At 41.0% G+C, this 26119-nt stretch overlaps 1 protein-coding gene across 1 annotated transcript in view; it reads right to left on the bottom strand.

The window, feature by feature from the left end:
• The window catches only part of GDA (guanine deaminase), a 95045-nt gene extending 71673 nt beyond the window's left edge, over window positions 1-23372 (bottom strand). The window contains exon 1 of the mRNA XM_065908151.1: window positions 23250-23372. Coding sequence (XP_065764223.1) covers window positions 23250-23372 — 123 coding nt within the window. The remainder of the gene's footprint in view (window positions 1-23249) is intronic.
• Window positions 23373-26119: the final 2747 nt, after the last annotated feature.

Genomic DNA, 26119 nt, shown 5'->3' with positions numbered 1-26119 from the left:
TAGAGATGCTCAAGTCCCAGAGTTGATGCTATGTATCTTTGGGTGAGAACCTGAAAATATGAAGGGCTGACATTATATAGCAAAGCATTAAACAGTGCATTTAATGTACCACCATTTGTGGGAGAAGTGATTATGTAAAAATATTTAAGTATCTGAATACATAAGATATATATATTAGGTTCTGTATGTCCTACACACTCTCTAGAAAAATACATAAGAAACTAGTAATAGTTTAGTAATAGTGCCTGTCTTTTGGCAGGTAGACTGTCATGTCTCGGAGATAGGAAGATAGGAACAGAAACAAGACTTGCTAGCCACTACATATATCCTTTTGTAAATTTGAAATTTATCATGTGCATTGATTTTTTTTTTTTTTTTTTTGGTATATCTTTCAAAATCCCAGTTCAAGCATTTATCACATGTGTAACATTGGCAAATCATTACTTAATCTCATTAGACCACTGTATTCTCACTCATAAAATAAGAATATTACCTTCCTCATAAACTTCCTCATAAAGTTGGAGAAGGAAATGGCAACCCACTCCAGTATTCTTGCCTGGAAAATTCCATGGACAGAGGAGCCTGGCGGGCTATGATCCATGGGGTCGCAAAGAGTCGAACCCGACTAAGCACATACACACATAAAGTTGTTTTTGTCATTAACTGAGATAACATGAGTAAAATGTTCAAATGAATGCCTGACATAGACTAAACATTTTTCACACTGCCAGTGATTTCTGCTTCCATAAATAAGGGGGATGAGATACTCTAAAGGTACAAATAACTTGATGCTACATAAGACTTTTTAGGGAGCATTCTTTCAGGACACTGGGGATGTATGTATCAAGGGTTTAAGAAAAAGAAAGAGACTAAAAAGAGACTTTAGGCTTAAAGAGGAACGATGAGTAAAAATTATTTAGTAATCTCAGACAAAATGAGATTGTTTAGTAATCTCAGACAAAATGCATGGTGATCCCAACAGTCCCAAGCTCCCCAACAGAAGAAAATAGAAATCCTTTCTGGAGGACCATATCTCCGAGCCCACTTCACAGACAAGGAGGGAAGACATGCAATGGATCCTGATAAGCCCATGATCACACAATCCTATGGGCAGTAGAACCTTTCTCTAGTTCAGCAGTTCTGACTTCTGGCCTAATACATTTTTACAATATTTAATTCATAAAACCTCCTTTGAATACTAAGCTCCACAAAAATCCTGTTATTAAGTTCTAAGAAATCTGTACTCAGTGAAGGAGGGATGAGTTTTATTTTTCTTTTGGTCTTTACGTATAGTCCTTGCTTCTTTCTATATCCTTTATATAATACTCATGTGTTACTTGCTCAGTCGTGCCCGACTGCAACCCCATGGACTGTAGCCCACCAGGCTCCTCTGTCTGCGGGATTTTCCAGGCAAGAATACTGGAGTGAGTTGCCATTCCCTTCTCCAGAGGATCTTCCCAACCTAGGAATTGAACCTGGGTCTCCTGCATTGCAGGCAGATTCTTTACAGTCTGAGCCACTAGGGAAGCCTATATAGTACCAGGGAGTCATTTTTGCTGAACAGTATTATGTAGTACTAGGAGAGTCATTTTTGCCAAACAGGATTCTATTAATGCCCCCTCATCCACCCAATGGAGAAGGCAATGGCACCCCACTCCAGTACTCTAGCCTGGAAAATCCCATGGACGGAGGAGCCTGGTAGACTGCAGTCCACGAGGTTACTAAGAGTCGGACATGACTGAGCGACTTTACTTTCACTTTTCACTTTCATGCATTGGAGAAGGAAATGGCAACCCACTCCAGTGTTCTTGCCTGGAGAATCCCAGGGATGGGGAAGCCTGGTGGGCTGGGCTGCCATCTCTGGGGTCACACAGAGTCGAACATGACTGAAGCGACTTAGCAGCAGTAGCAGCAACCACCCAAGCTACTGCAATTGGTTCATAACAAGAGCACAGGGATAATTACGTGTTTTCATGAGCATAGCATTCACTAGTCAGACCTGTGGGTCTAATACAACTTTTCCATTGTATTTTTATGGAAACCAGAGAATGCTATTTGATGTCATATTTCTTAATGTTTTCATTCTGCTTGTTTAAATCACAATTCATTTCTCTTCATCCCATTTGGTCACTGAGATACAGCTGTATGAAGCAACAAGAGCAGTTTTTACTGGAAGTTCAGAGACCTTCACCTGTTCTCAGAGCTAGAAGATACCCTTTTTACATGACTACTTTTTTCTATCATATGTGGTAAAATTGAAAACCTCTTTGTTTCAGTTTCTCTTCTATCACATTACAAACAAAGACCTTCCTAGTGCCCCTGGAAAATCAAGTGTTTCACAGTTTCTAATTCCAGTGTGAGGTCACTAGCCTGACGTGTTTTTCTGGGTTTTTGTTTTAATCAGATTGACTACATATAGAGTTGGATGAAAGAAGAAAAGCAAAATTTTGGTTCCATATGTTTCTGCCAAACAGAACTCCCAAGACTTTCTATCTGTGACTGGGAGGAGATCTTTAAATTAGTTACATCAGGACAATTAGTCCAAGATCTGATTTACAAAGCCTATTTAAAAGTCGATACAAAAATGTAAAGAAATCAGGGTGGCCATCTAGAGAATATACATTCAGAGCAGCCAAAGGAAGTCAAATTGCAGCTCTAGGTCCAAAAGAGTAGATGTAAAAAATAAAATCTGAGTCCAATCAGAAATGTTCCATGTGACTGATATTCCCTCACTTGCCTCTGTTCTCTGTGGTAGCTCTAAATATACCTGACATTAAGTTTCACATGGTTAACATATTGTGAACTTCATTGAACTGCCTGCTTATTAGCTCAACAAACCTAACTCTTGAAGCTAATAAAAGAAATTCAGAACAAGCCCAGCTACTGGTCTTGCAAATCCCTCTCCTGGATGAGAATGGCAGCTATGCACGGACTCGGGCTTAGTTTTTCCCACTCCCAAAGTCAATGTCTACTCCCCTAGTTCCAAAGCTGAGACATGGAGCAGCATAACAATGTCTCTGAAAACTTGAGGCAGTTCAGTTCAGTCACTCAGTCATGCCTGACTCTTTGCAAGCCCATGGACTGCAGCACACCAGGCTTCCCTGTCCATCATCATCTCGCGGAGCTTGCTCAAACACATGTCCATCAAGTGATACCACCCAACCATCTCATCCTCTGTCATTCCCTTCTCCTTCTGCCTTCAATCCTTCCCAGCACTAGAGTTTTTTCTAATGAGTCAGTTTTTCACATCAGAGGGCCAGAGTATTGGAGTTTCAACTTCAGCATCAGTCATTCCAATGAATATTCAGGACTGATTTCCTTAAGGATGGACTAGTTTGATCTCCTTGCAGTACAAGGGACTCTCAAGCATCTTCTGCAACACAACAGTTCAAAAGAATCAGTTCTTCAGCACTCAGCCTCCTTTATAGTCCAACTCTCACATCCACACATGACTATTGCGAAAAACCATAGCTTTGACTAGATGGACCTTTGTTGGCAAACGAATGTTTCTGCTTTTTAATATGCTGTTTAGGTTGGTCATAGCTTTTCTTCCAAGGAGCAAGCATCTTTTAATTTCAAAATCTGCAGTGATTTTGGAGCCCTCAAAAATAAAGTCTGTCACTATTTGCATTGTTTCCCCATCTATTTGCCATGAAGTGATGGGACCAGATGCCATGATCTTAGTTTTCTGAATGTTGACTTTTAAGCCAACTTTTTCACTCTCCTCTTTCACTTTCATCAAGAGGCTCTTTAGTTCTTCCTTTCTGCCATAAGGGTGGTGTCATCGGCATATCTGAGGTTATTGATATTTCTTCCGGCAGTCTTGATTCCAGCTTGTGCTTCATCCAACCCAGCATTTCTCATGATGTACTCTACATATAAGTTAAATAAGCAGGGTGACAATATACAGCCTTGACGTACTCCTTTTTCAATTTGGAACCAGTCTGTTGTTCCATGTCCAGTTCTAACTGTTGCTTCTTGACCTGCATACACATTTCTCAGGAGGTAGGCAAGGAGATCTAGTATTCCCATTTCTTTAAGAATGTTCCACGGTTTGTTGTGATCCACACAGTCAAAGGCTTTGGCATAGCCAATAAAGCAGAAATAGATGTTTTTCTGGAACTCTCTTGCTTTTCAGCAATTTGATCTCTGGTTCCTCTGCCTTTTCAAAACCAGCTTGAACATCTGGAAGTTCATGGTTCACATACTGTTGAAGCCTGGCTTGGAGAATTTTGAGCATTATTTTGCTAGTGTGTGAGATGAGTGCAATTATGCAACAGTTTAAGCATTCTTTGGCATTGCCTTTATGTGGGATTGGAATGAAAACTGATCTTTTCCAGTCTTGTAGCCACTGCTGACTTTTCCAAATTTTCTGACATAATGACTGTAGCACTTAAAGAGCATCATCTTTTAGGATTTGAAATAGCTCAACTGGAATTCCATTACCTCCACTAGCTTTGTTCGTAGTGGTGCTTCCTAAGGCCCACTTAACTTCACATTTCAGGATGTCTGGCTATAGGTCAGTGATCAACCCATCATGGTTATCTGGGTCATGAAGATCTTTTTGTATAGTTCTGTGTATTCTTGCCACCTCTTCTTAATATCTTCTGCTTCTGTTAGGTCCATACCATTTCTGTCCTTTATTTTGTGCCCCTCTTTGCATGAAATGTTCCCTTGTTATCTCTAATTTTCTTGAAGAGATCTCTAGTATTTCCCATTCTATTGTTTTCCTCTATTCCTTTGCATTGATTGCTGAGGAAGGCTTTCTTATCTCTCCCTGCTATTCTTTGGAACTCTGCATTCAAATGGGTATATCTTTCCTTTTCTCCTTTGCCGTTAGCTTCTTTTCTCAGCTATTTATAAGGCTTCCTCAGACAACCATTTTGCCTTTTTGCATTTCTTTTTCTTGGGGATGGTCTTGTTCCCTGCCTCCTATACAATGTCATGAACCTCTGTCCATAGTTCTTCAGGTACTCTATCATATCTAATCCCTTGAATCTATTTGTCACTTCCATTGTATAATCATAAGGGATTTGATTTAGGTCATATCCCAATGGTCTAGTGGTTTTCCCTACTTTCTTCAGTTAAGGTCTTAATTTTGCAATAAGGAGTTCATGATCTGAGCCCCTGGTCTTGTTTTTGCCAACTGTATAGAGCTCCATCTTTGGTTGCAAAGAATATAATCAATCTGATTTCAGTATTGACAATCTGGCGATGTCCATGTGTAGAGTCTTCTCTTGTGTTGTCGAGTAAGAATTGGCAAATTAGTAATCTTACCTGAGTAAAAACTGAGTTGAGTAAGAATTGAGTTCAGCTCAGTTCAGTCGCTCAGTCGTGTCCATCTCTTTGCGACCCCATGAATTGCAGCACACCAGGCCTCCCTGTCCCAACTCCCAGAGTTTACCCAAACTCATGTCCATCGAGTCGGTGATGCCATCCAGACATCTCATCCTCTGTCGTTCCCTTCTCCTCCTGCCCCCAATCCCTCCCAGCATCAGGGTCTTTTCCAACGAGTCAACTCTCTGTGTGAAGTGGCCAAAGTATTGGAGTTTCAGCTTGAGCATCATTCCTTCCAATAAACACCCAGGACTGATCTCCTTTAGGAAAGACTAGGTGGATCGCCTTGCAGTCCAAGGGACTCTCAAGAGTCTTCTCCAACACCACAGTTCAAAAGTATCAATTCTTTGGTGCTCAGCTTTCTTCACAGTCCAACTCTCACATCCATACATGACCACTGGAAAAACCATAGCCTCAACTAGATGGACCTTTGTGGGCAAAGTAATGTCTCTGCTTTTTAATATGCTATCTAGGTTGGTCATAACTTTCCTTCCAAGGAGTAAGCATCTTTTAATTTAGTAAGAATTGGCAAATTAGTAATCTTGGAAGGACACATAATTGCTTAAGAAGGTTTACTGACAAACTGCCAAAGGCCTTAGGAGTTCTCTTTGGTAAACAAAAAGCCAAAGCAGACAAAAATTATATGAGAGACTAGTGCATATATCCTAAAGTTTTCATGTACCCCCAACCATCTGAGCGCCAGTGGTGGTTTAGGTGCTGAGTCATGTCTGACTCTTGTGACTGCATGGACTGCAGCCTACCAGGCTCCTTTCTCCGTGGGCTTTCCCAGGCAAGAATACTGAAGTGGGTAGTCATTTCCTGTTCAATGGGATCTTCCTGACCTAGGATTGAACCCAGGTCTCCTGCATCACAGGCAGATTCTTTACCAACCGAGCCACCAGGGAAGCCCTGGTACTGGTACCAGTTCAGCATTTAATTTCTCCCAAATCAGAACAGCTGAAAGTAGAGATCTTAGAACCAGACCATATAGATTCACATCATATGCCCTAATTCCATCAGTTTCCAGCTATGTGACCTTGAACAAGGCTCTCAAACTGTTGGAGACTCAGTTTCCTCATCTGCAAAATGGAGATATAATGGTACTTAATTAACAGAATTGTAATGATTAAATGAGTTAGTACATGTAAAGGTTCAGACTAGTGCCTGGCACACAATATACGCTGCACAATCTTTTACCTTTTTCAGAAATTAATCATTTTCTTACTTATCCATTCCTCAATATTTGCTAAGCACATCCTATCTACCAGATGATGTGTCCAGCCTGGGGAACGTGATACGAACAAACCATAAATCCCTGCCCTCAAGGAATTAATAGTCTGGGGCAGCAGCAACACTAGTAAAAAGAAACTCATTTGAAAGCAATACATCTTCACTTGTTTATCATTTTTTAGTAGTTGAAATAAGATGACTTGCAATATTATATTAGTTTCCAGGGTACAACATAGTGATTCAATGTTTTTATAGATTATGCACCATACAAAGTTAATATAACATACTGACTATATTCCCTGTGCTACACATCACATCACATGTGACTTATTTATCTTATAACTGGTAGTTTATACCTCTTAATCCTCTTTATCTATTCCAGCCTTCTCTTCACTCCCTTTATTCTGGCAACCACTAGTTTGTTTTCATATCTATAAGTCTGTTTCTGTTTTGTTATGTTTGTTTTGCTTTTTCAGATTTCATATATGAGCGAAAGCATACAGTATTCATCTTTCTTTGACTTATTTCACTAAGCATAATACCCTACAGGCCCATCCATGCTGTTGCAAATGGCAAGATTTCATTCTTTTATCACTAAGTAATATTCCACTGTATATATTTTTAGCACATCTTCTTTATACATTCATCTGTGGATGGGCATATAGGTTATTTCCATATCATGGCTATCATAAATAATACTGCTATGAAGAACACTGAAACACTTTATAAATATGCTAAGTGTGGGCTCTTTTTCCAACTTCTTCCTGAGAGTTACTGCATATACAAAAAGGGCAAAAAACTGCATTGAGATGTTGATGCTGAAGGACAAGATGGGCTCAATGGTTGATTAAGTGATAACTGGCCAGCACACCACCATGCTTTAGAAATTCAGACATACACCTCCAGTAAATTACAAATATATTCCAAGTTCATCCGAGAAAGTCATCTGTGCTTACCAAGGGCCTGTAATAGTGTGTATGGCAAACAAATCACTAGGTATAAAGGTTAGGAAGAAAAATGCCAAGATTTGGCAGGAAGCTGTGTGAAGTATACTTCTTGGCCTACCTTTTGTCATGTCCAGTAATGCATATTACCTGGTAACCACTCAAGGCAACACATTGCTTAAATATACATCATATACCCATCAAACTGTTAAGTATTCAGATAAATGCACAAGAAATAATTCTCACCTTTTGAGAGTTTATCTTCTGGCTGAGGAAATAAAATTTATGTGCAGATAGGAACTAAGAACAATGCACAGAGGCATGTTTCTAAGAACCAAATTAGCAGTATGAACTGAGCTGTGAAAACTCAGAGAAAGGAAAAATCATTAAGAACTAGAAAAAGCAGGTTGTTTTTTGGAGCAGGTGATGGGTAAGTTATAAGTTGGGGGATTTAGGGTGTAGACAGAAAGATAGAGAAGCCCAAAGACATGAAAAATGTAAATCGATGTAGTTTTATTGTCCTAATTATCACATTATTCCCTTTCCATATATTTTCCCCTGTCTTCTCTGTCTACAATGATTTGGCATATTTTGAAGAATTCAGTCCTGTCTAGATTACACAGATAGTTTTCCTTATTCTAATTTCAGTTGCCAAAAATCTAGCATAAGTCTTGTTTTTCTTCTTCCTACTTGATTGTCTGGACAGAGAAAGAAAAAAAGGATGATTATTCAGGCTTCCATTCATACACATAAGTTTTTCTTACTAATGTCAGTCATTTCAGTTCAGTTCAGTCCTCAGTTGTGTCCTACTCTTTACGAACCCATGGACTGCAGCACTCCAGGCTTCCTTGTCCATCACCAACTTCTGGAGCTTGCTCAAACTCCATCAAGTAGGTGATGCCATCAAACCATCTCACCCTCTGTCATCCCCTTCTCCTTGTGCCTTCAATCTTTCCCAGCATCAGGGTTTTTCCAAGGAGTCAGTTCTTTGCATCAGGCAGCCAAAGTATTAGAACTTCAGCTTTAGCATCAGTCCTTCCAATGAATATTCAGGACTGATTTTCTTTAGGATGAACTGGTTGGATCTCCTTGCAGCCCAAGGAACTCTCAAGAGTCTTCAACACCACAGTTCAAACGTATCAATTCTTTGGCACTCAGCTTTCTTTATAGTCCAACTCTCACATATATACATGACTACTGGAAAACCCACAGCTTTGACTAGACGGACCATTGTCAGCAAAGCAATGTCTCTGCTTTTAACATGCTGTCTAGGTTGGTCATAGCTTTTCTTCCAGGAGCAAGCATCTTTTAATTTCATGGCTGTAGTCACCATCTGCAGTGATTTTAGAGCCCAAGAAAATAAAGTCTGCCACTGTTTCCCCACCTATTTGCCATGAAGTGAAGGGACCAGATGCCATGATCTTAGTTTTCTGAATGCTGAGTCATTTATATGTTGTTTTTCCTCATCTGGATTAAATCTTCCCTGCACAGTCATCACCTGGTAGACAGGGCGGGGATGAGGTTTTCTTAATTGCCTTAGAGAAGGCAGAAGTCCAAAAATGCTTCCCAAGGATCAAAGTGCATTTTAAACACAGGAAACATATATTTCTATTGTCTCACCTGCTTTTGTTTAACTTCAAAATAATCTTAAATTTATAGAAAAATTATGCCTTCATGCTGGATCCTAAGAAAATGAAAATGCCTTTACTAGTGGCATCCCACATTTTAAAACAAAAATACTGACTAAATATCAAGAGGTCCAGTGACACTGAGGTGTTAAATTACTTTTTCTGAAATAAGGTTGTAAAATGATTATTAGGAAAGCTGTAACCACTTCTAAGGAGAACTTGGCAGGCTACAGCCCATGGGGGTCACAAAGAGTCAGATACATCTGAGCGACTAAGCACAACTACTTCTAAACTCTGGCACCATATGTTTGCCAATGCTTTGGCATCCACTCAAATTCAATATTTGTACGTGGGCAATATAAGAATGCTTATGTACCTTTTATAACCACAAACATTTGTAGAGAAGCTCTCAAATAACTTAACTGGGGGAATAAAACACATGTAACTTATCTGTATTTTATTACTATTGGGAGCACTTTATGATAAATAAAAATATTACATATTTATTATCTCAAAAGAGTTGTCTATGATCACTATCTGTATTTCCTTATCTTTCATTCATTCCAAAACCCAAAGCAAGCTGTTTGCCACCCTCTCTCTGCACCAAAATAAGTCTTCCTAAGTTCAACAATAATTTCAGGCTGCTAAATCCACTGAATATTTTTCCAGTATCATCCCACTCCTCCTTCTCAGAAACATGTCACATTTGTTCTACTCCCCTCCATCTTGAAATATCCCCATCCTTTGCCTTCTATGATATCACCTTCTTGTGTTTTTCTCTGACTCACTCTCTTTCACTCCAGCTCAACCATTGGAGTTCATCTACTTCCTGTTCTCAATCTTTACTCCATCATCTCCTACTCAAAAATCTCTTCCAAGCTCCAGACTTGCAAGTCAATACCTACTTAACATATCCATGTAGATGTCACAAGGGCACCTTAACAGAGTATGACCAGAAGAGACCTCAGGATCTGACTTTTCTCTGTTCCCTAACTCAGCGATGTCCACCATATCCATCCAGTTATGTAAGTCTGAAATCTAGGGGAAGCTTGTCCCCCACAATCCATATCTAACATGTCACCCAATCTCATTGAGTTTTTTGAATCTTTATTGTCTCACAGATGCACCCACTTCTCTCCAACTCTACTACCACCTACCTGTCTCTTTCACAGTTCACTGCAATTACCCTCCAACTTGTCTCCTACAGACACTAATCATGGCCTACTCTAGTCTGTTCTCCACTCTGCATATATATATGGTTTGTTTATTTTCATTTCTATATATCTACATATATATCTTTTTTATTCATTTATCTGTTGATGGACACTTAGGTTGCTTCCATATCTTGGCTATTATAAATAATGCTGCTATGAACACTGGGGTGCAAGCCTTTCTTTGAATTACTGTTTTCGTTTTCTTCAGCTACATACCCAAGGGTAGAACTGCTGGTAATTCCTTTTTTAGGTTTCTGAGGAACTTCCGTACTATTTCCCACAGTGGCTGCGCCAATTTACACTCCCACCAACAGTGTACTAGGATTCCCTTTTCTCCACACCCTTGCCAACATTTGTCATTTGTAGGGGTCTCTTTATGATAGCCATTCTGAAAGGTGTGATTGTTCATATATTTTTAAAATGCAAATCTGATCTAGATTCCTCTATCTAACAGTCTTCACTGCCTTCCCATTGCCTGTGGATGAAAAGAAAGGCCTACAAAGAAACAGACGTGGCTACTGCTTACCTCTCTGGCTTTATCTATTTCTACTCTATTGTCTATTACAGGTTCCTTACTGGGTCTTTACATGGCCTTTCCCCTCGTTTTCTCTGCCTAGTTAACTTCCATTTAGACTTCAAATTCAATCAAATGTCACTTCCTTAGGGATGCATCTCGAAGCACCTCCTCAAAATAAGCTAGGTCCTCTTGCTTCACACCTCCATATCACTCTGCGTTTTTCCTTTGTAGAGGTCATACACTTATCCATGCTCATTTCATTATTGACTCTGAGTAAAAATAAGGCTGTATCAGCAATTCCTTTGCTCACCATTTTATCCTAAACCCCCCTAAGTCTTTGCTCTTCATCAGCCATTGTCAGTTGTTATAAGCTCCAAGCGCACTTAGCCCCACAGGGCTAGTGAGTCCACCTGCTGAAACTGGAGGGTCATGTCCCAGGGACCTGGAAAGGCTTCTCCTTGTGTTCTGCACTTCAAAAAAAGAAACAGGACTTATTTAAGACCACCTTCCACAGGGTAGGAGGGAAACAACTTCCAGGTCAAAGAGCACAAAGTAATAAATCTGCCCCAGTATTGGACGGCATTAACAATGCTACTTCTTCTGTTGCACCTTCACACATATTGACTACAACCAGCTGAGAAGATTGATTAACTATTTCCTGTCAACACAGCCAGGAATATCTGGGCATCAAAAGGAATAATGTACAGAGTATAGCAGCCCATTCTATGCATTCTTTTACTCAAAAGCATTTATTGAATGCTGATTTTGGGCTAAAGCATCAAGTACTATGAGGGGCGGGAGATGGATAATAAGAGCTAATGTTTATGGAGGCGCTACCATGTTCCAGGAATGTACATTATAAGTGGCAATTTACAAGCCATGTTTCAAGTAAATTACCATTTTATGAAGAAGTGAACACTTAACAAACCATAATATAAAACCAAAGGGAGTAAGCAGGCCTATGTAATCTACATTATTCCAGATCCTTAACACAGTCCAAGTTAAAGGCATTTGAGAACTTTATGAGGTCTCAGAGTTCCAATTAGAATCTGCTCTTCAGGGTCCTTAATTACTCACTAGGACATGGAAACTAATTATAGCTCCCAGTGGCCAAATACATTGTATTAAGCATCCAAATTAGAAAAACTCAGAGTTCTTATTCAAACAATTATTTGGAAGATATTTTTAGCTGGCTGTATATTTTGCTGATCTTAAAGTGAACTTTTCCAACCTGGTTATCCTGCAGTTAAAAAAAAAAATAAATCCAAGCACTGTTTATGTAACAAATATTCATCTGCATGCCGACTATGTGCTGCTAGGAGTCATGAATATAAAACTGATCAAATCATGGCCCCTGTCTTTAAGGCTGAGACTCACAAAATAAAGTATGAGCCACAAAGAGTTGCCAAGCAGAAACTGAGGCACAAAGGAGCCTTCTGCAAACAGAAGGGTGGGAGCAATGTTGGCAATACCCTCATTAAGGAAGTAACATTTAAATTAGTTTCCAAAGGTATATTCAACCAGCAGTTAGAAGATGAGGAAGAAATATAAACAAAGACACAAAGGCATAATGAATATAAAAGGTGGGTCAATCAGTCAGCAAGGCCAGGCCTAGGTTTATCCCACAGTTAAGCAATATGGAACCATAAAATGACTTTCAACAATAAACTGGTTTTAAAAACTTGCACACGAGCCAGGACTTATCTGGTGGTCCAGTGGCTAAGACTCCATGCTCCCAATGCAGTGAGGCTGGGGTTCGATCTCTGGTTAGGGAACTAGATCCCACATATCACAACAAGAGTTCTCATGCTGCAACTAAAAAGAAAATTATCCCACGTCACAACTAATGATCCCGAAGATTGAAGCTGCAATGAAGACTGAAGATCCAGCATGCCACAACCAAGACCTGGCACAGCCAGATACATAAATTACACATATATATATATGCAGGTCAGGAAGCGACAGTTAGAACTGGACATGGAACAACAGACTGGTTCCAAAATGAAAAGAAGTACGTCAAGGCTGTATATTGTCACCCTGCTTATTTAACTTATATGCAGAGTACATCATGAGAAATGCTGGGCTGGAGGAAGCACAAGCTGGAATCAAGATTGTGAGGAGAAATATCAATAACCTCAGATATGCAGATGACACCACCCTTATGGCAGAAAGTGAAGAAGAACTAAAGAGCCTCTTGATGAAAGTGAAAGAAAAGAGTGAAAAAGTTGGCTTAAAACTCAACATTCAGAAAACTAAAATCATGGCATCTGGTCCCATCACTTCACGGCAAATAGATGAGGAAACAGTGCAAAGAGTGGCTGACTTTATTTTTTGGGGCTCCAAAATCAGTGCAGATGGTGATTGCAGCCATGAAATTAACATGGCTTACTCCTTGGAAGAAAAGTTATGACCAACCTAGACAGCATATTAAAAAGCAGAGACATTACTTTGCCAACAAAGGTCCATCTAGTCAAGGCTATGGTTTTTCCAGTGGTCATGTATGGATGTGAGAGTTGGACTATAAAGAAAGCTGAACACTGAAGAATTGATGCTTTTGAACCGTGGTGTTGGAGAAGCCTCTTGGGAGTCGCTTGGACTGAAAGGAGATCCAACCAGTCCATCCTAAAGGAGATCAGTCCTGGGTGTACATTGGAAGGACTGATGTTGAAGCTGAAACTCCAATACTTTGGCCACCTGATGTGAAGAGCTGACTCACTGGAAAAGACCCTGATGCTGGGAAAGATTGAGGGTGGGAGGAGAAGGGGATGACAGAGGGTGAGATGGTTGGATGGCATCACCAACTCAATGGACATGGGTTTGGGTAGACTCTGGCAGTTGGTGATGGACAGGGAGGCCTGGTGTGCTGCGATTCATGGGGTTGCAAAGAGTCAGACACGACTGAGTGACTGAACTAAACATTTATATATATATACATATATATATATAAATTTCCACATGAATGTTCATGGTAGCACTGTTGACAATAGGCAAAAGGTGAAAACAATTCAAATGTCCATCAACTAATGAAGCAATAGACATAATATACTGTATCTATACAATGGATTGTTACTCAGCCATGAAAATGAATGATGTTCTGACACATGCCACAATATGGGTGAACCTTGAAAACAATAAACTAAGTGAAAATAACCAGGCACAAGGTCACATATTATATGTGTCCATCTATATAAAATATCCAGAATAGGCAAGTTTATAGAAATAGAAAGCGAACTAGCGGTTGCTAGGTTTCCCTGGTGGCTCAGATGGTAAAGTGTCTGCCTACAGTGCGGGAGACCTGGATTCAATCCCTGGTTTGGAAAGATCGCCTGCAGAAGGAAATGGCAACCCACTCCAGAACTCTTGTCTGGAAAATTCCATGGACAGAGGAGCCTGGTAGGTTACAGTCTGTGGGGTCAAAAAGAGTCAGACATGACCGAGCAACTTCACTTTCTTAGGTGAAAGAGTAGAAGGAATACAGAGTGACTGCTTCACAGTTAATGGGTTTCCCTTTAGAGTGATGAACATATTTCAGAACTAGACGGTGGTGATGGTTGTACAACACTGTGAATGTAATAAATGACACTAAACTGTACACTTTAAATGGTAAATTTTATGGGAAGTTATAAAAAGTAAAACAAAAAACAGCAAACTAATAATACAGAAAGTTATAAAGTGGACTATGAAAATTCTGCTTCACATTCCCAACTCTCCACTCCTACTCTACCAAAGTAAATGTTATTTTGGTTTTTTATTTTAATATTGCCTTCCAGAAATGTGTTTTGTGTGCATGTATACAAGGGTGTGGGTGAGTGGAGGGTGCTGTATGATTATATGATACACTTTTTCAGTCCATTTAAATTTTACTACTGGGAAATCTTGGGTTCTTAAAATTCCTATACATATCTAAAAGGACTCACTTTAAATTAGAATTACCTTATAATTGTTTAGCCTTCAAAGTTTTTTTTTTTAATTCACGTTATCAATAGCTGGTTGATAAATTGAGATCAATATAGTTGAGCTTTCAAGTGGAGGTTACTAAGGAAAGTTCATTCTGTCAAAATAATTTTTTAAAACCCAATAACAGCCTGAGAAGAGAAAAAGCATTGTGCCTATATAAGCAGGTCTCATGGTGGTGTCAACCTGAGCAGAATCAGAATGAGAAAACATGAAGTGTACTTATTATGAAATGGTTTCAGGTAACAATGAATAACTAATTCATAAAAAACAAGTCAGCATGTCACAAGCAGAGGCACCAACTTCAACAGTCAAAAGATTTTGAAAGACAGATCTCAATGAGGAGTATAGCTAAATTTAATTTATCCTTTAGAGTCAATGAGTTAGTGTAATAAAGACAATGAAATAATGCTTTCATAAAGGAGAAGGGTGAGGCTTTTTAGAAGGTAGGAAACAATGTCCTGGGGACTTTGGGGGAGATGATCAACAGTTATTGCTCAGTCTTTTTTCTTTTTGCCACACCACACAACATGAGATCTTAGTTCCCCAACCAGGCCTCCAGCCCTCGGCAGTCAAGTTGTAAGTCCTAACTGCTAGGGGATTCCCTACTATTCAATCTTAAAAAATGTATCAGAAGGGAAGAATCTGTCTTCACCTTTAATCTTAGAGATTAAACTTGTATTAACAATTTAAGTACAGGAGGCTCCTATAATTTTGCCATTTGACTATCTGAAAACAAAGGGCTACACAGTGGCTTTAGGACAGCAAAGTCATCCAATGCACCGTATGTTTTGTTAGTAACTCAGTTGTGTCTGACTCTCTGCAACCCGATAGACTGTAGCCTGCCAGACTTCTCTGTCCATGGAATTCTCTAGGCAAGAATACTAGAGTGGGTTGCCATGTCCTCCTCCACAATGTACAGTAATTAGATATTTATTTCAGAGTTAGGATTAACACTCTGAGTCTCAGCTTCCCTGTCAATAAAATAAGGAAAAGTTTTGTCACCCAGGGAAGCATGTCAAGGGTCCTTAATCTGTACTTAAGCTGTCTCTGTAAAGCAAAAGTGTACCTGTCTTAGGCAAGAAAGATCCTCTGGAGTAGGAAATGGCTACCCATTCCGGTATTCTTGCCTGGAGAATTCCATGGACAGAAGAGCCTGATGGACTATAGTCCATGGGGTCACAAAGAGGTGGACACAACTGATCACACACACATGCAAAGTCCACCACTGCTGGTAAATCCCCTTGTTGTTGTTATTTTAGTTGTTAAGTCATACCCAACTCTTTGCAACCCCATGGACTGCAGCCCTCCAGGCTCCTCTGTCCATGGGATTTTCCAGGTAAGAATACTGGAGGTAGGTTGCCATTTCCTTTTCCAGGGAATCTTCCCCACCCAGGGTTCGAACCCACGTCTCCTGTATTGCAGGCAGATTCTTTACCACTTAACCGCTTAGGAGGCCCCATAGCAAACTTGAGAAAACCAAAAACTGACTGTATCTTCTAGTTTTTACATAATTAGAATAGGAGGGCTTAATGGCAAGAAATTAATGGCATTAATTAATTAATCAGCTAGCAATGGCATAAACTAGCTGAATTTAAAAACTGGGACAAAAGTCTCTCTACAGCTTATTACCACCTCACAGTAACAAGATCTCTGCCTGCCTGCACCATACTAGTTAGACCCACTTCTGACCAGACACTGAAGGACCACACAAGGGCTGAAAAGAGGCATGAGCTGCTTTCCGGAAAACTGCCACCTATGTCCACCAGGTAGGATGATAAAAGGTCCCTGTACCCCATAACCTCTGTGGCCTTTTGCTGTAGAAAGCTCTTCTTGCCTGTGATGGGGAGTGGTGCTTTCAGGGCATGAGTTCCTCCTTTTCCATTCTTTGGTCAATGAATAAAGTTTCTGTTTGCTACTAAAAAAAGAAATTTCTCTTTAGTGATGAAAATAAAAACCAGGTAAGGAAAGAACCTAACCAGGGATCAGTAGCGGTTTCATCGCATACAGTAATCAGGAGAATTACGCTTTGTAAAAGCCTGAGCACAGAACCTAGTATACAAGTGTCTAACAAATGTCCAGTATTATTATAGTGGGGCTTCCCTGGTGGGTCAGACCATAAAGAATCCACCTGCAATGCAGGAGACCCGGGTTCTATCCCTGGGTCAGGAAGATCCCCTGGAGAAGGGAATGGCTGCTCACTTCAGTATTCTTGCCTGGAGAATTCCATGGGCAGACGAGCCTGGCAGGTTACAGTCCATGGGGTCGCAGAGTCAGACACGACTAAGCAACTAACACTTTCACTTTTTACTTTCTAATATGAGCATTAACACCATCATTGTACCTCCTGTCTATGAGTTTGCAACCCAGCATCATGGGCTAGAAGCCCAATGCGTTAAAGAAGATGACTTACAAAATTTATTTCCTTTTTATTCATGTTGCTGTTTTTCAGTCACTAAGTCATGTCCAGCTCCTTGTGACCCCATGAACTGCAGCCAAGCTTCCCTGTCCTTCACTGTCCCCTGGAGTTTGCTCAAACTCATGTCCATTGAGTCAATGATGCCATCCAACCATCTAATCCTCTGTCACCCCTTTCTCCTTTTGCTTTCAACCTTTCACAGCATCAAGGTCTTTTCCAATGAGTTGGCTCTTCACATTGGGGGGCCATAATATTTTAGTGCAAAACTGCTTAATATAAGAAATGTGCTACTTACATTTTATGGATCAAACTTTTTAAATCATAATTTAAATATACCATGGAACTCATTTAAAAAGTATCACAAAAACCACCACAATATTATAAAGTAATTAGCCTCCAATTAAAATAAATACTTTTTTTTAAGTTAGTATTGTAAAGCTGAAAATTTACCTTGTATTTTGTTTCCTTAGTGCCTGGGATACACCAGAAAAGAATGACACATTGTTCTCCTCTCTATAGGGGAACCTAAATATGAAAGCCAGTGTGACCACAGCAATCTGCATGAGTTGTTCTAGAACAAACATAGCTCATGCATGTGGTTTCCACTGAGCTAACCTTAGGGAAAGGCTTTCCCAGCCTGGACAGAACAGTAATAACAGACAGATGTCTGGGATCAGAAGCCAAATATAGCATCATGTGGTCACAAAGGGAAGCCATGGCCACCATGGATATAGAGACAAGGGGCTACCCTCATTTAAAAATGAGATGTCTGGAACATCGCTTTTCGAAACTGTAGTAAAGTTCCAAATGGGCAGCACCTTTGTCTTACTCACAGCTATAGACCCTGAACAAGAACAGCACCTGGGAAATTATAATAAACACAGAATCAATATCGGGGAGGGAATGAATGCTTGGATCATAAAAGTCTCCAAGAATCCTTGCAAAGTTACAGAAAGAAAAAGGCTTCAAGTTACTGATACTGGACTTTCCAATGATTGTGTTGCTAGGGCTCATTTTAAGGTTCCCTTAAAATTTGAGAAATGAGGGGGAAAGTAACATTATTTGGACCCAAATGGGTAGGTATATTAATCATTGACAGCATTTAAATAAAGCCTAGACAGAGATGTTGAAAAGGTGAAATGATCCTCTTTGAGGTGCAAGATTAGAGAATCTAGAGGTTTTTTTGACATTCAGAAGTCACTGACTCTTTTGAGATCTGATGAAAAATGCATATGTGGACATTGAAACAATTGTGGAAAAGGTGAGAGGATAATGGATGAACTAGTTAAAGAAAATTATTATAAAAAGAATCTGAGGTTCATTTTGAATCCATCTCTGTTGGCCTATAAAAAAACATCTCATCAACTCTTCTGTAAAACACAAGTATCTCCTTCCTTAGATTAAGAAGCATCAGTTTTGCATTGTTTCTGGAAGTTTTGGTTGTGGAAAGACTATGGATTGGAAGTACTTTCAGATTTTGATTTTACGGGTACTGAGAATTGAAGAATGTTTTAATGACAAGAACAGAGCAAACAAAGATGAAGGAAAAGACCAAGAAAGAGGAGGCACAGTTTCAACAGAGAAGGCATCAGGAGACTAACAGGAGCACAGTAGGAGATTCTGGACTTGGTTACTAAATGAGTCATGGTTTTGCTCTCTAGAGTTCAAAGCCAAGAAAGGAAGGAGGCTAGCTGAGAGAATTAAGTACTCAAATGGTTGAAATGATAACCAGGGTATTTAAAATCAAATCCAGAGAAATAATAAATATTAGAGAAGAAACAGATCTAGATTCAAATCCCAGCTCCGTTCCTTCCTAGCTGTATCCCACTCAGCAAGTCACTAACAGTTTCTCTGTTTACCTTGCCAACACAGAGAACTTGACCTTAAGTGCTAAATCCTGAAATAAAATGTGAACTGTGGTTGGAATGTGTTGTTTGTGACTTCATCACTGGCCATAGGATCCAGTTTTTAAGAATATTAAACACATAGCATATAATTCAGTTCAGTCGCTCAGTCATGTTCGACTCTTTGAGACCCCATGAACCACAGCACGCCAGGTCTCCCTGTCCATCACCAACTCCCGGAGTTCACCCAAACCCATGTCCATTGAGTCAGTGATGACATCCAGCCATCTCATCCTCTGTCGTCCCCTTCTCCTCCTGCCTTCAATCTTTCCCAGCATCAGGGTATTTTCAAATGAGTCAGCTCTTCATATGAGGTGGCCAAAGTATTGGAGTTTCAGCTGCAGCATCAGTCCTTCCAATGAACACCCAGGACTGATCTCCTTTAGGATGGACTGGTTGGATCTCCTTGCAGTCCAAGAGACTCTCAAGAGTCTTCTCCAATGCCACAGTTCAAAATCATCAATTCTTCTGCACTCAGCTTTCTTTATAGTCCAACTCTCACATCCATACTTGACCACTGGAAAAACCATAGCCTTGACTACACGGACCTTTGTGGACAAAGTAATGTCTCTGCTTTTTAATATTCTGTCTAAGTTGGTCATAACTTTCCTTCCAAGAAGTAAGCGTCTTTTAATTTCATGGCTGCAGTCACCATCTGCAGTGATTTTGGAGCCCAGAAAAATAAAAAGTCAGCCATTGTCTCCACTGTTTCCCCATCTATTTGCTATGAAGTGATGGGACCTGATGCCATGATCTTAGATAACCCCACCTTCAGATTAGCTCAAGTTCTGACAGGTCAATAGCAGATCTTGTTAATCACTAAATGATCAGTCATACAAGGGCAGGGCAGAGTTTGCATATTTCATTCATCAGTGTATTTCCAGCAGTGAGCCTAGTCTTTCGCTCAGGAAGCAGTCCACTTTTACAATAAGTACAAGTCTAAGCTTCCTTGCCAACAGTGCATGTTCTTTGAGGTCAGTGACTGCCTCAGAGAGGTGGGCTACTCTAGTAAAGAGAATGTGGGCTTTGGTCATGTTAATTCAAAACCCATTTCTGGATGCATGACTTCTCAAGCCTCAACTTTCCCAACTTTAAGAGGAAATAATCACATTGAAGAATAAAAGAGATACTGGAAGTAATGTACTAGGGAACCTGGCAGCAAATGCTCTTTAGATCGTTCTTCCCAGAGGGTCAGTGGCATGAGCAGTGAGGCTGCACACCAGAGGTCCAGTGACCTCCCACATCCCACACAATTCACCTTGGGCCGAGCTTCCTTCGCCACCCGTTCACCTGCATGAATACCACCATGTGGAGATATGCAAAAACACTACAGTGAGCAAGAGGTTAAGGATTTGCTAGGCGCGGAGGGAAGTAAGAGGACAAAATGAACATGGTATGTGTTGAGTATCCAATAAGTGACAGGCATTTTCATACATTATCTCATTTAATATTTAGCAAAAGTAAATCTCATTCTACAAATGCAGAAACTGGGGCTCAGAGAGGTTAAATGTCTCACCCATGGGCTTTGAGCAGGTAGGTGGTAGAGACCTGACTTGAACTCAGGTCTTCATATGATCTACTCCTACTACCCCAAGATACTACCTCTAAAACAATTCTCTTCCTCGCTCTTGCTTTCAGGTAAATGTGCTTTAAAGACCCATGACATCTTTTACCTATCTTTACAGTCAACCTGACCCAGTGGGAAGAATTAAACAATTTAGTAATATGTGAGCACACAGTGTCTCACAATTACCTATCTGCAAATGAATTACACATGCTGGAGTTTCTCTTTCAAAATGCTACATGCTACTTAAGTAGAAAAACTAACTCAATTCAAAATGCCTAATACTAAATTGTTGACTAGAGAATTTTTTTTAAATTAACTTAATTTTGAATGAGTTTTAATTGATGAATTTAAAAAGCTAGTCATTATCATTCTCTGGGCCTAAATGAAGTTAATAAAATGAAAGATTAGGTGTAGAAGGGAGAAGGAAGACAGGGGAAATCATGTCCCCTCTCTCTGAGATGCTACACAAGCCCAGGGCTTGAAATGAAGAACTGAGCACCCAAGACCCCCCACAACTAGTTCCATCATGCAACCTATATACTGAGGTTACCCAACATGCAATCCATCTACTACCCACGCCTGAATCTCCTGGGATTTTTGTGAATGCCACTTCCAAGGACTTACTCCAGATCTACAGATTCAGATTCTCTGGAAGATGATACCCAGGAAATGGCATTTTAACAAACACCCCAGATGTTTCTGATTCATCCCAAGGTTTGGAAACAGCTTTGAGTGCTCAGTAAAAATGCAAAGATCAAGATGATTCTGCATATTTATTTACTTTGTGGGGATACAATTTTCTGTAAGAACCTTGAAAACTTCTTAATGAATAATATATTTATCCCAGCAAGTCTAAAGACCAGGCAGTCCCACTTTCAAAATTAGGGAAATCAAGTCTTAATATATACATGACAAGTCCACGCTTTACAATCAGGAATCAACTACTTGCACTTAGAGGAGAGGGATAAACAGTTACCAATTGGTCGATTAGTGCATTTTATACTGTAAATCTAATCCACTTGATTAACTTACCTTTGTATGCAATTCCTAGTTAATTTTATCTTGTGGGGGAATGGCGTTTTTCTAAATTTATAACTTCAGTATGCTCCTTAGTTACAAATAGACTCCCTGACTCAACTACTAATTGCATGTTCAGGACACTCTTTTATTCTTCTGTACAACCCCCAGGAAAGGTAAATTTTTTAGATAAAGTACTTCCTTTTCTTCCTCCTTACCACTGATTAAAGGCAATCCACTAGCCAATTCTCTCACCTGCTATCCTACCATTTCAAATTTTGGAAATGGAAATGCAGATTGTAAAAGAAACCTAATTGTTGAACAGCTTCTTGTGATTAAGCAAATACCTCTCATCTTTCCTTAGTTTAGCAGTCTCTCTTCCTTTGTTTCTGGGGACTTGCCCCAAGCCTAAGGGGTCCCTGAAACTTGAGGGTCAAGTACCCAAGGCAACAATTCATTAGCCATGGGCTTTACTGGAGTCTTCCCAATTGGAGGAGCTCTGAGTCTCATCACCTTGGAAACACAACAGCAGGCTCCCTGAATATATAGAGTATAGATTTTTAAGCACCATAAGAAAACAGGGTTTAGTTATCCCCAAATGTAAAAGTCATGACTCAAAACTGTCACTGACTAGGAAGCATCCTTAGTCAGGAATAGCATCTTCAAGCTGACAAGTCACAAATATGTGTACTTTTGCTAACTAAACCGGTAGCTGGGGAAAAGCTCAAAAATATCCCATCTCTATCTTTAATTTTTCTCCTAAAAACGGAATGGCTTCCTCTGAAACGTGCCAGGCCACTGCCAATGTTAACACTGCTGTGTATGGAACACTCAAGTTACCTACGTCTTTGTAGAAATCCTGATTTTTGGAAACAGAAGTGCGAAAGATACACTCACAGAAGACATTTTGAACCTTAAAATGGAACTGCTTGTTTTGATGCAAATGGCTGGGGGTGGGGGGAGGGGGCGGTGAGGCGGTAAATTTCTCTCGGACTATCCTTTCTAGTATTACAAGTTGTCTAGTCTGGATCATTAGTATCAATATGTTTTTGCTGAATAATCAGGTGAATGAAATCAGTTCTTAACTTATTCGAATGCACTGAAAGGGCTCAGCAACACTGATCAAATGACCCTTCTATTATTTCGTTCACAATAAATTCAATCAAATTTACGGAGCGCCTAGGCGGTGCTAGGCACTATGCCAGGAGCCTGAGAATGAATGAAGCGAGGTGCTAGTTTATTAATGATCTCAAGATTTGAGAGGGTACAGCCTCGCTCCCCCTTCCACCGAAGCCTGCACGGCTGTGGAACCAATCGCACTCTACATCTCCCAGCACCTGGGAACACTTTCTTTCCAGTCCAGCCCACGAACCCAGCGCCTGGGCTCCCCCGGAAAGAGCCAAACCCTTAAGTTCAACTCCACGCCGAGCTAACTCCGGGGTCCGCGGCTCACCGGGCGAGATTCCTCGCACCTGTCCGCCCGCCCGCCGGGGTGCGCCAGACCCCGCACCCGCTTACTTTGCCACTGTCGCTCACACCAAGGAGGCGGTCCCGCAGCACCTCCATGGGGCAGGTCCAGGTGGAGTGGACGAACGTCCCTCGGAAGATGTGCGCCAGGGGCGGCATCCCCGCAGCACACATGTGAGCGGCGGAGCGCAGCGCGGAGTTCGCGGGCGGAGGCGGGCGCGCCGGCCGAAGGCGCGGCGAGGACTCCCTGTGGCTGCGGGCAGCTACCGAGCCGGCAGCCGCTCCGGCCTCGTCCTGCCCCCGCTTCCCCGCGCGATCGCCTGCCCCCTGCAGGCCGCGCCCAGGGGCTGGCTTCCTGCCTCCTCGATGCCAATAGGATTTGTCTCCCGTGAGTTGGCTCCAGTCTTTCTCTCCTCCCCTGCTTTAGTTTTTGATACATTAACTCTTTGAGTTTCCAAAATCCCCGCTCACGTCGCGATTCTTTTAACCCTTGGTGGCTGTCGCCCATGCAGAGGGCGGGAGATGAAGGGAGGAGCTGGAGGATTCAGGATTCCAGCCCTGTAACTTTAATTGATCCCTGCATCTGCTTTCTCCTCCATCTTTCTTTAACTGGCACACCCAGAGTCACATCTACCTGCTTTCTGTGCCCTTTAAACTCTTAGCTATTTGTGGCTCAACTCTGAACTTTTTCAACCACAAGTTCAGTGCCAGGGCGACAGGTCTGTTATGGCTGCCTATCTGGAGAAGGGAATGGCTACCCACTCCAGTATTCCTAGGCTTTCCTGGTGGCTCAAATGTAAAGAATCTGCCTACAGTGCTGGAGACCTGGGTTCAATCCTGGGTTGGGAAGATCCCTTGGAGAAGGAAATGGCTACCCTCTCCAGTATTCTTGCCTGAAGAATTCCATGGACAGAGGAACGTGGTGGGCTACAGTCCATGGGGTCACAAAGAGTCAGACACAACTTTCACTTTTCTTTCACCTTACCAACCAGTTTCATTTTCATTTCCTGGGCTGCAGAATTTGTCTTAACCTGATGTTCTGGAAGCATGTCCTACAGAATTGCTGGGGTCCCACCACTGGAGGTTAATCTTGACCCCAGAGTTCTTTTCTTCACCTGAGGCCAATGTGGTGGCCCTTGTGTCCACCCACAAACAACTCCAATTTTTCTCATACCTAAAGTAAATGAATCTCTTTGATTTACTTCCAGTTGTACAGGGGGAGAAAATTAAGTATGCAAGCCAAGTTACTAGAAATGGCAGTGTGGCATGGCTTGGTGGAAAGAGTGCTGAATTAGGAATCAAGAGTTTATGGTCCATGCAAGTGGGGCCTCAGCATCCTTATCATCCTTGTTTGTGAAAATGGAACTTGGACTGGGTGGTTGCTAAGACTGAGACTAGGTCAGCAGTCCTCCCCTATAGCATGTGCACAAAGTCCTCTCCTAAGTTCCTCCAGGAAGAACAACTTGTTTCCACTCAGGACATTTGCACATGTGGATCCTTCTGCCCCTAATGCCTCCTGTGGATACTGACTGGCTCCTCGTAGTCACTAAGTCATGTCTGACTCTTTTGCCAGCCCATGGACTGTAACCCACCAGCCTCCTCTCTCCATGGGATTCTCCAGGCAAGAATACTGGAATGGGTTGCCATTTCCTTCTTCAGGGATCTTCCTGACCAAGGGATCAAACCCAAGACTCCTGCATTGGCAGGCAAATTCTTTACCACTGAGCCACCAGGGAAGCCCCTTCTCGTCACTGGTTTGCCTCAAATGTCAGCTCTTTGGAGTAATCTACCTCTAACACCAAGCTAATAGCACAACCCTATCCCTCGCAGTTTCTATTGCATTAAGTTGTTTCTGCTATTGCATTTATCATAGCTAATTTCATTTATTTTATGCTTTTTTATTTATTTCTGCTTCCCTTCCCCCAGTACACACACACAGACACACAGAGTAATAAAAGTACCACAAAACCAGGCGTCTTATGCCTAGAACAGTGCCTGGTATTTCTTACATATTAAATGAATGAATGGTTTTGGGGGGAGCAGAGAAGTAACTTGAGATAAATATCTATTTTGGCTCCTTCATAAAGTATCAGGGTTTCACATTGCCATGCATGAGCAGGCTTTCCCTAAATCTCTGCCTTTATGATAAAGGGTAGCTTATAGAAATGATTCATTCCCTTCTCAATTCCTTCACCTCCTCCTTACCAAGGTGGAGGAGGACCAATTCATGAGGACTTTCTTTCCTTTAGCACTGAAAGTCTCACAGTGCAGGAAACTGCCAGTCCCAGGCACACCAAGCTGGGTGACCATCCTGCCAATAACTCAGATTAAGAAGCCCTGAGATTAGGAAACTGAGAGCTTTGCCCTTGCCTCTGGGAGGCATCAGCCCTTTCTCCCTGTTGCTTTCTTCTGATATGCAGACCACACTTCCTACTTGCAGTCCCAACAGACAGAATACTGAAACATCCTATTGATCTGAATACATACACACAAACCTCAGGAAAAAAAAATGTCTCGCTGTTACTGTAAAAGTGGAATCAATTAAATATTTCTAAAAGATGTATTGGTTTCCTAAAATAAATACAACTAATTTATTTTTAATGAAAGTCACCTAAATATCCAACAATTGAGTCTAGTGAATTAGAATCCATTTACTTAGTAGAATATTATCAAGTTTTAAAAAACAATAGGGGATATATTACATGTAATAAAATGTCAAGTTTTTTAAAATTTATTTTAATTGGAGGCTAATTACTTTACAATATTGTAGTGGTTTTGCCATACATTGACATGAATCTGCCATGGGTGTACATGTGTTCCCCATCCTGAACCCACCCTCCCACCTCCCTCCCCATCCCATCCCTCTGGGTCATCCCAGTGCACCAGCCCTGAACACCCTGTCTCAGGCATCGAACCTGGAC

The sequence above is a fragment of the Muntiacus reevesi genome, chromosome 17 (assembly GCF_963930625.1).
Source record: "Muntiacus reevesi chromosome 17, mMunRee1.1, whole genome shotgun sequence".
Classification (NCBI taxonomy): Eukaryota; Metazoa; Chordata; class Mammalia; order Artiodactyla; family Cervidae; genus Muntiacus; species Muntiacus reevesi.
The sequence above is the reverse complement of the archived record's forward strand: the minus strand, read 5'-3'. Positions and strand labels throughout refer to the sequence as shown.